Source organism: Lepidochelys kempii, chromosome 28 (assembly GCF_965140285.1).
Source record: "Lepidochelys kempii isolate rLepKem1 chromosome 28, rLepKem1.hap1, whole genome shotgun sequence".
In the NCBI taxonomy this organism is placed as follows: domain Eukaryota; kingdom Metazoa; phylum Chordata; order Testudines; family Cheloniidae; genus Lepidochelys; species Lepidochelys kempii.
The window spans coordinates 932,128-944,455 of NC_136407.1; the positions used below are offsets into that span (position 1 = coordinate 932,128).

At 67.1% G+C, this 12,328-nt stretch overlaps 1 protein-coding gene across 1 annotated transcript; it reads right to left on the reverse strand.

Annotated features, from left to right (window-relative positions):
* Positions 1-287: 287 nt before the first annotated feature.
* Positions 288-6,184, reverse strand: PFN1 (profilin 1). The gene is given in 4 exon segments (XM_078850995.1): positions 288-665; positions 1,430-1,622; positions 5,679-5,717; positions 5,719-6,184. Coding segments are annotated over 4 exon segments (423 nt in total). The 5' UTR covers positions 5,812-6,184; the 3' UTR covers positions 288-567.
* Between the last annotated feature and the right edge of the window lie 6,144 nt (positions 6,185-12,328).

Genomic DNA, 12,328 nt, shown 5'->3' on the forward strand with positions numbered 1-12,328 from the left:
CCCCCTGCTCTAACCCACCAGCCCCACTCCCCTCTCAGAGCCGGGGAGAGAACCCAGGAGTCCTGGCTCCCAGCCCCCCCTGCTCTAACCCACCAGCCCCCACTCCCCTCCCAGAGCCGGGGAGAGAACCCAGGAGTCCTGGCTCCCAGCCCCCCCTGCTCTAACCCACCAGCCCCCACTCCCCTCCCAGAGCCGGGGAGAGAACCCAGGAGTCCTGAGTGCCCCCAGAGCAGACACTAGACACAGATACACCTTGAGAATTATTCAAATTTCCTTTTTATTTCTCTTGTTCCAATATAGTTTTCCCCCCCTCTTAAACCCCCCTTCCCCCCCAAAAAAAACCTACAACTGGCTTTTTTTGTTTTGTTTTTTTTAAAACAACCAGAAACAATTTGGCAGCAAGGAAGAGGATTTTTGTGATAGAAAAGGCGGCGGGGAGAGAGGCGGGCCGGAGTGGAGAGCCGAAAGCGAGGAGTGGGGGGTGCTCCAGGCCCGGGGCGGGCGGGGGCCCAGCGGTCCCCGCCAGGGTGGGCATCAGTAGTAGCGCAGCGGAGTGCCAGGCCGGCGTCAATACTGCAAGTTTCTCAAGTGTTGGGCCATGTCGAAGCATTTCTTGTTCACGCAGCCGCCGTGAATGCCCTCCTTGCCCATGGCCAGCACTATCGCTGCGGGGGGAGGAAAGAGGGGTGAGGGGCCAGGCTGCCACCCCCAACTACCCTCTGCCCCCTCCCCACCATCACAGGCCAGGGACGGAAGAGGACGATGGCCCCGTGGGGTCTGATCCAGTCAGGTAACCCCTACCCCAGCACCTACAGGAAACCCAGGAGTCCTGGCTCCCGGCCCGCCCGCCCTAACCCACCAGCCCCCGCTCCCCTCCCAGAGCCGGGGAGAGAACCCAGGAGTCCTGGCTCCCAGCCCCCCCTGCTGTAACCCACCAGCCCCCACTCCCCCACCAGAGCCGGGGAGAGAACCCAGGAGTCCTGGCTCCCAGCCCCCTGCTCCAACCCACCAGCCCCCGCTCCCCTCCCCAAGCCGGGGAGAGAACCCAGGAGTCCTGCTGCCTCCCGCCCCCTTGCAGCTGTTCATGAAGCCTGTTCATGAAGCCTGGGCGATGTGGGGCTGAAGCAGCTGGATCCAGGGCCAGCTGTTGTGGGCCCCGCTGCAGGGAAAGGGGTCAGGCCTCAGGCTGGTCAGGCAACAGCTGCTGGGAGGGAACGCCCCGCTGGCTTTGGGGTGGGGAGTGGGGAAGCGAGGGCCCGACAGGCAGCCCCAGCTGCAAGAGATGGGGAGGCTGGCTGGACCCCATTCCCCTCCCAGAGCCAGGGAGAGAACCCAGGAGTCCTGGCTCCCATTCCCAGCCAGCAGACCCCAGCTGGGTCACTGGGGGTCCGCTGGGGGAAGAGAGAGGACCCAGGCGTCCGGCACTCACCCTTGTTGGTCATGCAGACTGCAATGTTGTAGGTGGGGGTCTCGCCCGTGGTCTTGGTCCGCAGGTCCATGGTGTACTCCCCCTCGATGAACAGGTTGTCCCGGATCACCGAGCACTTCATGCCCCCCAGCGTCACCCCGTTGATGAAGATGCCGCTACGGTCCTTGGAGATCAGCGTGTTCACCTCTGCCGGCTGGGGAGGGGGGCAGAGGTCAGGGGTCACACTGGACAGGCTCAGGGAGCCCTGCCCCCCACCTCTTCTGGCACTGGGGAGAGAACCCGGGGGTCCTGGCTCCCAGACCCCTCCCAGAGCTGGGGAGAGAACCCAGGAGCCCCCAAGCAGCTGCTTTCCATGGGGTGGGGAGGAGAAACAGCGGGACCCAGAGCAGCTGTCCAATTGAACAAGTCCCCCTTCTATTCTCCGCCAGGAGACTCCTGCCCCCCACCCCTCCATCTGGGTGCAATCCAGCCATGCCTGGGGCGGGGGCATTGGCCCCCTTTGGGGGCAGAGTCTGGATCCACACTGGTCGTAAAGGGGCATTAAGGGTCCTGGATTCACCCCCCCACCCCCAATCTCTCTCTCTCTGCAGCCTGGGGGGCGGGGGGAGACCAAATCCTCCTCCCACCCCCAGTCACGCCCAGACTCCTGCCCCCCTGCAGAGTCTGGCCATAGGCAGCTGAATGGGGGGAGGGTGGGGGTGTCTCCCCTCCTCACCCAGTTTGTTGTGGGGGCAGGATGGGGGAGCGAAATGGACCCCCAATTTCACCCTCTTCCTCTAGGGGGCAGGTGGACTGAGTGGTCTTATCCCCCCCCCCTTCCCCAACTTCCCCTTCTAAGAGCTTCCTGTCTCAGCAGACACCGCCCCCCCAAACCCTCCCCCCACAGAGCTGCTGCTGCTGCCCCCCCTCCAGAAATCTAGGTGTCCCCACCCCGCACGAAGATCCTTATCTTCGGGGGATGGGACAGGACATGGACTTGCACATTCTTGGTTTATTTCCTCTATCAGCCACCCCCCCCCCCGTCTGCACCCCCCCCCTCCCCCATCAGGTTCCATAGGAAACTGACAACCCTGCAATGGGGGTTTTGAGGTTTTAAACCTCTTCCTCCCCCAACCTCTGCCCCTAAGACCAGGGCAGAGACACCCCACCCCCACGGGGAGGGACCAGGTGGAGTTTGGGGAGGGGGTTTGTGAGCTTACGAATAGGGGGGCTCCTTGGATGGCCATCACCCCTGAGAATAGATATGGGGGGCAGCCCCACCTTGCAAACTGGGGGAGGGTCCAGAGCACAATCCACTCTCCCCCCAGAGCCAGAAAAAGAACCCAGGAGTCCTGGGTCCCAGCCCCACCCTGCTCTGACCCACCAGCCCCCACTGGCCTGCCAGAGACAGGGAGAGAACCCAGGAGTTCGGGAGGAAACTGGATTTTGTGGGGGGGGGGTTCCCCCCATGGATGTTATGGGCTTTGGCAAACCCCAGCCCAACCTTTAACAGCCCCGGCCAGGATATGAGACCAGCACCACACACCCCCTGCACCCGGGGCCAGCCACGTGCCAAAATCCAGCCAGCTGGGGCCCTGCCGAGCGCCCCCCCAGTACAAAGTTCCGCAGACACTGGGGAAAAGGGGGGGGTGCAGAGGGGTCCCAACACATGAGCAGCAGGTCCCTGGCCCAACCTCAGGGGTGGGGGCAGAGACTGGGGGGTAATGGGCAGGGAGGGGAAGTGTCCGCCCCTCCGTATTCTCCAGCCCAATGCTTTTCACCACCCTGCCAACTCAGGGGCCGCCTCACACCCCGAATCAGTAGCACAACTGCATGAAGTGGGGGCGGGTGGGGGGAATATTTCTGTGGCAATGAGCCACTTGGGGGGGAAGCGGGGGCCACCCCCCAGGATCAGAGCCACTCAGGGGACCTGAGGATCACAGGCACCATTGGGATGTGGGAGATCTGGGAGAGTTTGACCAGACTCCCTCCCCTTTATGGCCAGGAGACAAGGACGTAGATACTCTCCCAGGCAGGGGGGCCCCCGAATTCTGGGTGGTTTTCCAGGCAGAAAGCGGGGGGGGGGGCGGGGGGAGATCCGTTTTCGACATGTGTCCAGCCACCCCACTGAACAAGGACGGTTTGAAGAGGGGAAATAATTTTTGCATTCCCAGCCAAATGAGAAAAGTTTCTGCAAAGAGTGAGAAAGGCGGGCTGGGAGTGGAGGCCATGAAACGGACTTCGGTTTTGAAACAGAACTGGGGAAGCCAAAGATTTAGACCAGACCCGCCCCCCCCCCACAGAACTGGGGAAGCCAAAGATTTTAGACCAGACCCGCCCCCCCCCGCGAGAGGCGAGGCTGAACTAAAGAATGATTGTTGCAAAGCAGAGGGGGGGAGGAAAGGAAAAAAAGATCTGGAAAGATTAGGAGGGAGACAGATTCAGGCCCACAGCGGCAGGCGGAGGCAGAAGGCAGAGACGTGGCAGTAAAAGGAGAGATTAAATACAGACAGACGGCTTCCTGCCCCCACCCATTTTATTAACCAAGGGGGGAGGGGAGAGGGGGGAAGTCAGCTTTGCTTTCAAGAAGTTAGCAAAAGTTTCTTCTCCGCTACCCGGGATTTTTTGCACACACAGCAAATGCTCAATTTGCCTCCTGAGTCCCAGACCCCAGGCCTCCCGGCCCCGCAATCCTGGCAATCCTGGTGTCACAAGGCGTGTGCAAATGAGGGGGGGGGGGGTCTATTCGGAGGCATGCCACACAAAGTTAGCCATTTTGAACTCTGTTACAGGGATGGAGAGGCCAGCTGCAGCCATCTCTGGGGTGGGGCAACTCCCCTCACAGGGATCCCAGGCCCCAAGTTGCAGCCACCTCTGGGGTACGCGGCAGCCCCCAGAACCAGGGAATCCAATCATTCCCCAGCGCAGTAAAAAAAAAGCTAAAAACTTTCCCGCCCCTAGACGCTGGCAGATTCACTGTGGCGGGTTCCCCTCAGCCAGGATGGGACAAGCTGGGAAACCAGCCCTGGGCCTTCACAGGGGGGCAAAAAGATAAAGACTCCAGGATCCGGGAATTTGGACCCTGGAGTCCAGTTCATTTTGCAGAGCCCGGGGCAGATTTAGGCCTCATCTCTCCCCCCCCCCACACCTACTCTCCCCCCCCTTGGCCTTGAGTCATTTCCTCCTGGTAGCTCCAGGGTGGGGTGGGGCCAGGCCAGAAGGTGCCAGCTGGGTGGGTGGGAAGCAGGGGAGCCACCGGGACAGCAGGGGGCAACCCCTGTCGGGAGGGCAGCAGAGCAGAGAGAGGAACTGGAGGCTGGGGCTGGTGGGGGGGGGGTTGTCACCCCCCACCCCGTCACTGTCTGATCCTTTGCAAGAGGAAGTGGGTTTTTTTTGTGCACGCAGAGATCCTGCAAGGGTGAGATGGGGGAGGGGCTGGGCAGTAAGAAAGGGGGGTGGGGTGGGGGGCAGCAGAGAAGGAAGTAGAGTCGCCTGGGGGCTGCAGCTCGCTGGCTGCAAACTCTGGGTTCTTCCCCCCTCCCCGCCACTTTGCAAACTTTTTTTTTGTGTTTTAAGCCAGTGGCCCTGGCTTCCAGGCCGGCTACCAGAAAAGTCTCCCCCCACCCTCCATGTGCTCCCATCACATGCCGCCCCTCCCAGTTCCTCTTCTTCGCCATGGACAATCTAACCCCCCCCTCTTTGCCCCCAGCACCCCATTTCTGCCTCCCACGTGCTCACTCAGAGCCCTCCTTGGGGGCCGCCCCCCATAAAGGCCTCTGTTCCCACCCTACCCCCGATCCCCTTCTCTCCAAAGCACCCCTCACCTACATACACTCCTATAATCCCCCTCCGATGCACGCCCAGGGGGGTCCCCCCTTTCTGAAAGGAGCCCCCCCCGGGTACCCCCTGCCTTTCTGCAATGCACCCCATCCCTCCTCCCTACCCCCCTCTTTTGCAGTACAGCCAACTATGCACCCCCCATCCATTCTTCACCCCCCCACTTTAGCAATGCAAGCCTCCTCTTTCCAATGCAGCCCCCCCATCGCACTCCCCCGGCCTCCCCCCCCTTTGGCATCCAGCCCCCCCATCCACTCCCCCGGCCCCCCCCCTTTGGCATCCAGCCCCCCCATCCACTCCCCGGCCCCCCTCTCTTCCCAAGGCGGCCCCCCCATAGCACTTCCGGTCCCCCTCTCTTCCAATGCAGCCCCCCCCATGGGCACTTCCCGCCTCCCCTCTTTGCAATCCAGCTCCCCCTGCAGCCCCCCCTCACCGTGATGCTGCACAGCGTCTTGCCCGGGGTGGCGGCCCAGGACGCACGGGGTGTCCTTGTAACCCACGATGGCCACGTCCTGGCAGATGCCGTCGCACATGAGGCGGTCGACGTAGCAGCTCCAGCCGCTCATGGCTGCTGCTGCTGCTGGGGCTGGGGCGGAGCCGGCGGCGGGGCTGCAGCGGGAGAAGCCGGGGGGCGCGGCGCGCGCGGCCGCAGAATCCCGGGGCAAGGAAAAAAAAAAAACAAGAAAAGAAAAGGGCGCGAGACGCCGGACGCGACCGAATCAACCTCGCCCTGGAACGTGGAGGCCGCGGCGCGCGCGGGGCTCGGGGGGGCGCGCGCGGGGCGGGGCGGGGCGGCGCGTGCGGCGGTGGCAGGGAGGGAGGGAGGCTCGCGCCGCTTCGGCAGCACCGCGGCCGGGGGGGAGGAGAGGAGGCCGGTGCAGCGCGCGCCGCTCGGGGGCGGGGGGTGCAGAGTCCGAGAGGCGTCTGGGGGGGGGCCCCCGGGCCGGGCGCGCGGCTTTTTACAGAGCCCGCCTGCCCCGCCCCCCGCCTTTCTCCTGCGGGCGGGGCTAAGCGAGCCCCGGGATCCATCCGCGCCCCCCCCCCGCCCCGCTCGCCGCCCCCAGCCGGGACTATTTCGCCTTCTTGCCTGCACCCCGTTTCCCTTCCCCTTCTCTGCAATGCACCCCCGTTCCCCCGTGCGCCCCCCCCGAGGTCCCCCTTTTCACACTGCGCCCCCGTTCCCCCCGTGCGCCCCCCCCCGGTCCCCCTTTTCACACTGCGCCCCCGTTCCCCCCGTGCGCCCCCCCGAGGTCCCCCTTTTCACACTGCGCCCCCGTTCCCCCGTGCGCCCCCCCCAGGTCCCCCTTTTCACACTGCGCCCCCGTTCCCCCCGTGCGCCCCCCCCAGGTCCCCCTTTTCACACTGCGCCCCCGGTTCCCCCCTGTGCGCCCCCCCCCGAGGTCCCCCTTTTCACACTGCGCCCCCGTTCCCCCCGTGCGCCCCCCCCCAGGTCCCCCTTTTCACACACTGCGCCCCCGTTCCCCCCGTGCGCCCCCCCCGAGGTCCCCCTTTTCACACTGCGGCCGCCGTTCCCCCCGTGCGCCCCCCCCAGGTCCCCCTTTTCACACTGCGGCCCCGTTCCCCCCGTGCGCCCCCCCCGAGGTCCCCCTTTTCACACTGCGGCCCCGTTCCCGCCCGTGCGCCCCCCCGAGGTCCCCCTTTTCACACTGCGCCCCCGCGTTCCCCCCGTGCGCCCCCCGAGGTCCCCCTTTTCACACTGCGCCCCCGTTCCCCCCGTGCGCCCCCTCAGGTCCCCCTTTTCACACTGCGCCCCCGTTCCCCCCGTGCGCCCCCCCCGAGGTCCCCCTTTTCACACTGCGCCCCCGTTCCCCCCGTGCGCCCCCCCGAGGTCACCCTTTTCACACTGCGCCCCCGTTCCCCCCGTGCGCCCCCTCAGGTCACCCTTTTCACACTGCGCCCCCGTTCCCCCCGTGCGCCCCCCCCGAGGTCCCCCTTTTCACACTGCGCCCCCGTTCCCCCCGTGCGCCCCCCCCCGAGGTCACCCTTTTCACACTGCGCCCCCGTTCCCCCCGTGCGCCCCCCCCGAGGTCCCCCTTTTCACACTGCGCCCCCGTTCCCCCCGTGCGCCCCCCCCGAGGTCCCCCTTTTCACACTGCGGCCCCGTTCCCCCCGTGCGCCCCCCCCGAGGTCCCCCTTTTCACACTGCGGGCCCCGTTCCCCCCCGTGCGCCCCCCCGAGGTCACCCCTTTTCACACTGCGGCCCCGTTCCCTCCCGTGCGCCCCCCCCGAGGTCACCCTTTTCACACTGCGGCCCCGTTCCCCCCGTGCGCCCCCCCCGAGGTCCCCCTTTTCACACTGCGCCCCCGTTCCCCCCGTGCGCCCCCCCCGAGGTCCCCCCTTTTCACACTGCGCCCCCCGTTCCCCCCCGTGCGCCCCCCCAGGTCCCCCTTTTCACACTGCGCCCCCCGTTCCCCCCGTGCGCCCCCCCCCAGGTCCCCCTTTTCACACTGCGCCCCCCGTTCCCCCCGTGCGCCCCCCCCAGGTCCCCCTTTTCACACTGCGCCCCCGTTCCCCCCGTGCGCCCCCCCCAGGTCCCCCCTTTTCACACTGCGCCCCCCGTTCCCCCCGTGCGCCCCCCCCCCAGGTCCCCCTTTTCACACTGCGCCCCCGTGCGCCCCCCCCGAGGTCCCCCCTTTTCACACTGCGCCCCCTTTTCCCCATGCACCCCCCCGAGGTCCCCCTTTTCACACTGCACCCCCTTTCCCTCATGCCCCACCAGGGTCCCCTTTTCATACTGCACTTTTCCCCCTTCATGCGCCCCCCTAGGGTTCCCTGTTTGCACCCCCTTCTTCTCATGCACCCACTAAGGGTCCCCGTTCAACACTGTAGCCCCCAAAAGGTCCCCTTTTGAATGCACCTCTCTTTCCTCCTATGCCCCTGGTAAGGGTCCCCTTTTCACACTGCACCCCCCTGGAGAGCCCCTTTATTTGCATTGCAAAAACTTCCCCCTCCCCGTGTACCCCGTTTTAGGCAGGGCATCCCCTGTCCACCATGGTCCATCTAAAGCTCTGCTTTCTGCCTGGAAACCCCTCCCCCATGTGCACCCCAGGACCCCCCATTTTCCACTGCACATCCTCCCCCACATGTGCCCCCCAAGAGCCCCTCTGGTCATTCAATCCCTCCCCCCATCCCCACAGCAATTGGGGCGCTCCCCTTAGCGCATATGGGTCTGACCCCCCCCCCTGCAATGCACCCAGTCCAAGATGGGGCTCCCCGAGGCATGCGGGGCGACTCGCCTGTGTCCCCCTCCCACAGGCACACATCATACATGTCAACACACGTGTTCACAATAAGACACACACACAGGCTGCGTGTCCAGAGGCCCCCCCAGGCCGGCCCCAGCCCGGTGCCCTGGGAACCTGGGCAGATCTCACGTCGTTGGGTGCAGAGGCAAAGCACAGCCATGCGTGGGCACATTATGAACACGCACACGCCATTACACGGCGTCTCCCCCCTCCCCACATACGCATACACGAGAACTCGGGCCTACCCAGCGGCCTGCAAGCGCCCGGCCTGGGCTGCATGGAGCCCAGCCGCTGTGCCCACCGGCCACTCATGCCAAAACACACACGCGTGTCAGCACATGTTGCATCCACATACATGTGCCCCTGCACCCGCGCCCCGCTCAGCTACGCCCGACATGCCGGGACATGCATGTGAGCGTCCCCCCCCCAGCTGACAGGCGAACACCAGTGGGACTCCGCATGGCCAATCAGACACACCAGGCCACACGGCTGCCAAACGGGGGGGGGGAACCCCCCGGCCCAGAGACGCGGGCTCCCATTGGCCCGTCCCCTGCGCCTGCGTCAGAGGCCCGGGCGGGACTATTTGGCGGAGGGACACAGGTTGCAAAACTTTTCCTCTCTTGTTCTTCGGCCCAACTTTTGCTCTGGGGGGGGAGGGGCGGAGAGTCTCACTTCCTGTCGGTGGGGGGAGGGGCATTGGGGCGGCCCAGTCCGGGCGCTCGGGCCCTCTTGCAAGGCAGCCAGGGCCCTCTACCCACCCTTACACCCCACAGCCCCTGTCCCCCTCCACCCTGGCCCAGCGCTGCCAGGATGCGGCCACCTCTGGGGTGGGGGCGGGGCGACGGGTGACATGGGGACCCCTTGCCCGGCGCCAAGATGCAGCCACCTCTGGGGCGGGGGGCCTGGGGCGGCGGGTGACACGGGGACCCCTCGCCCAGCGCCAGGATGCAGCCACCTCTGGGGCGGGGCGGCGAGTGACACGGGGACTCACTCGCCCAGCGCCAGGATGCAGCCACCTCTGGGGCGGGGCGGGGCGGCGGGTGACACGGGGACCCCCTCGCCCAGCGCCAGGATGCAGGCCACCTCTGGGGCGGGGCGGCGGGTGACACGGGGACCCCCTCGCCCAGCGCCAGGATGCGGACACCTCTGGGGCGGGGGCGGGGCGGCGGGTGACACGGGGACCCCTTGCCCAGCGCCGAGATGCAGCCACCTCTGGGGCGGGGCGGGGGCTGGCGGGTGACACGGGGACCCCTCGCCCGGCGCCGGAGATGCAGCCCACCTCTGGGGCGGGGCGGGGCAGCTGGTGACACGGGGACCCCTCACCCGGCGCCAAGATGCAGCCACCTCTGGGGCGGGGCGGGGCGGCGCGGGTGACAACGGGGACCCCCTCGCCCGGCGCCGAGATGCAGCCACCTCTGGGGCGGGGCGGGGCAGCTGGTGACACGGGGACCCCTCACCCGGCGCCAAGATGCAGCCACCTCTGGGGCGGGGCGGGGCGGCGGGTGACACGGGGACCCCTCACCCGGCTGAGATGCGCCCACCTCTGGGGCGGGGCGGCCAGAAACACGGGGTCCCCTCGCCCAGCACTGAGACGCAGCCAGCCACCTCTGGGGCGGGGCAGCCGGTGACCCGGGGAGCCTGGCATCATACTCTGGAGTAAGCAGGCTCCATATCCCCTGAGCTCCTTATCTTATCAGTGGGGCAATTAGATTAGTCACCCTGAGCCCCTGTGATGAGCGTTTCCAGATAAGCATTTTATCCCCCCACCCCGACCCCAGGGCCTTTCTGCTGGGGGGGTGCAGGGCGGGGACCAGGCTTCTGCAGGGCCCAGCCCAGCCAGCACACTGGGGCATCTGCCTCAGGGCCCCTTCCTGGGGGGCAGTAAACCAGCCGGGGAGATTTGTGGATTCCTTGAGACTTGATAGGAAAAACCAGAGCTCTGGGAGGGGAGTGAGGGCTGGTGGGTCGGGGGCTGGGGGCCAGGACTCCTGGGTTCTCTCCCCGGCTCTGGGAGGGGAGTGGGGGCTGGGGGCCAGGACTCCTGGGTTCTCTCCCCCAGCTCTGGGAGGGGAGTGGGGGCTGGGAGAGGAGCCAGGACTCCTGGGTTCTGTCCCTGGAGCTGGGAGCCGGTAATTATCCCCTTTGGAGTTTTTCCAGGACGCCGGGGTTCACTTCCTGGTGGTGGCACTGGGGCCTGTGAATTTCCAAGGACTGAGGGTTCAGCTGGGCTCCTTTGAAAGCAGCCACCCACTCTGTCCCCGCAAACCCCCCCCCAAGCAAAGCACTGCCCCCCCCCCCCCGCCCCCCCCGCGCTTACTCCTGGCAACCCGGACACTCCCATCTACACCCTGAGTCACCCCCGCCCCGCACCACACCCCAGAGCCGGTTGGCAGCCCCGGATCCGGGAGCCTGTGGGGGCCCGGCCTGGCCGTCAGGGGTGCAGGACGCCCCTCTCCGGGCGACGGGCCCCACCTCGGAGCCTGCACGGGGCGGGGACGGGGGAATTCCCGGAGCCTGAGTCACCTGGAAATGGAAGCGGGATGCAAACAGACGGGCCACAGCGAGACGGGCCCCACCCCGGGCCCCATTCCCTGCCCCCGTGAGCCAGCCGGGGATCTGCCCCGGGCCCCATTCCCCGCCCCCGCTGAGCCAGCCGGGCCCTGCCCTGGGCCCCATTCCCTGCCCCCCCTGAGCCAGCTAGGGACAGGCCCCTGCCCCATTCCCTGCCCCCCTGAGCCAGCCGGGGATCTGCCCCGGGCCCCATTCCCCCGCCCCCCTGAGCCAGCCGGGCCCTGCCCTGGGCCCCATTCCCTGCCCCCCTGAGCCAGCTAGGGACAGGCCCCCTGCCCCATTCCCTGCCCCCCTGAGCCAGCCGGGGATCTGCCCGGGCCCCATTCCCCGCCCCCCTGAGCCAGCCGGGCCCTGCCCTGGGCCCCATTCCCTGCCCCCCTGAGCCAGCTAGGGACAGGCCCCTGCCCCATTCCCTGCCCCCCTGAGCCAGCCGGGATCTGCCCCGGGCCCCATTCCCCGCCCCCCTGACCCAGCCGGGCCCTGCCCTGGGCCCCATTCCCTGCCCCCCTGAGCCAGCTAGGGACAGGCCCCTGCCCCATTCCCTGCCCCCCTGAGCCAGCCGGGGATCTGCCCCGGGCCCCCATTCCCCGCCCCCCTGACCCAGCCGGGCCCTGCCCTGGGCCCCATTCCCTGCCCCCCTGAGCCAGCTAGGGACAGGCCCTTGCCCCATTCCCTGCCCCCCTGAGCCAGCTAGGGACAGGCCCCTGCCCATTCCCTGCCCCCCTGATGCCAGCCGGGCCCCGCCCCGGGCCCCATTCCCCCCCCCCTGAGCCGGCCAGTCCCCACCCCAGCATTAAGGAACGAATCTTGCCCGGGGACACTGGTTCTCCTCCTAAAAAGAAGCGGGTGGATTTCCCGACATGGCCACTGGGTAGCGCCCCCGCGACGGCAGGCCGTTTGGGGAGGATGCACATTGCAGATATTCAAGGAAAGGAGCCCCAGGCTGGTGGCGGGAGACTGGCTACAGTCATCATCCTCACCTCCAGGGGCCTGGGAGAGAACCCAGGGAGTCCTGGCCCCCAGTCCCCACCCTGCTCTAACCCTCCAGCCCCCGCTCCACCTCCCAGAGCCGGGGAGAGAACCCAGGAGTCCTGGCTCCCAGCCCCCCCTGCTCTAACCACTAGCCCCCGCTCCCCTCCCAGAGCCGGGGAGAGAACCCAGGAGTCCTGGCTCCCAGCGCCCCCTGCTCTGACCCACCAGCCCCCACTCCCCTCCCAGAGCCGGGGAGAGAACCCAGGAGTCCTGG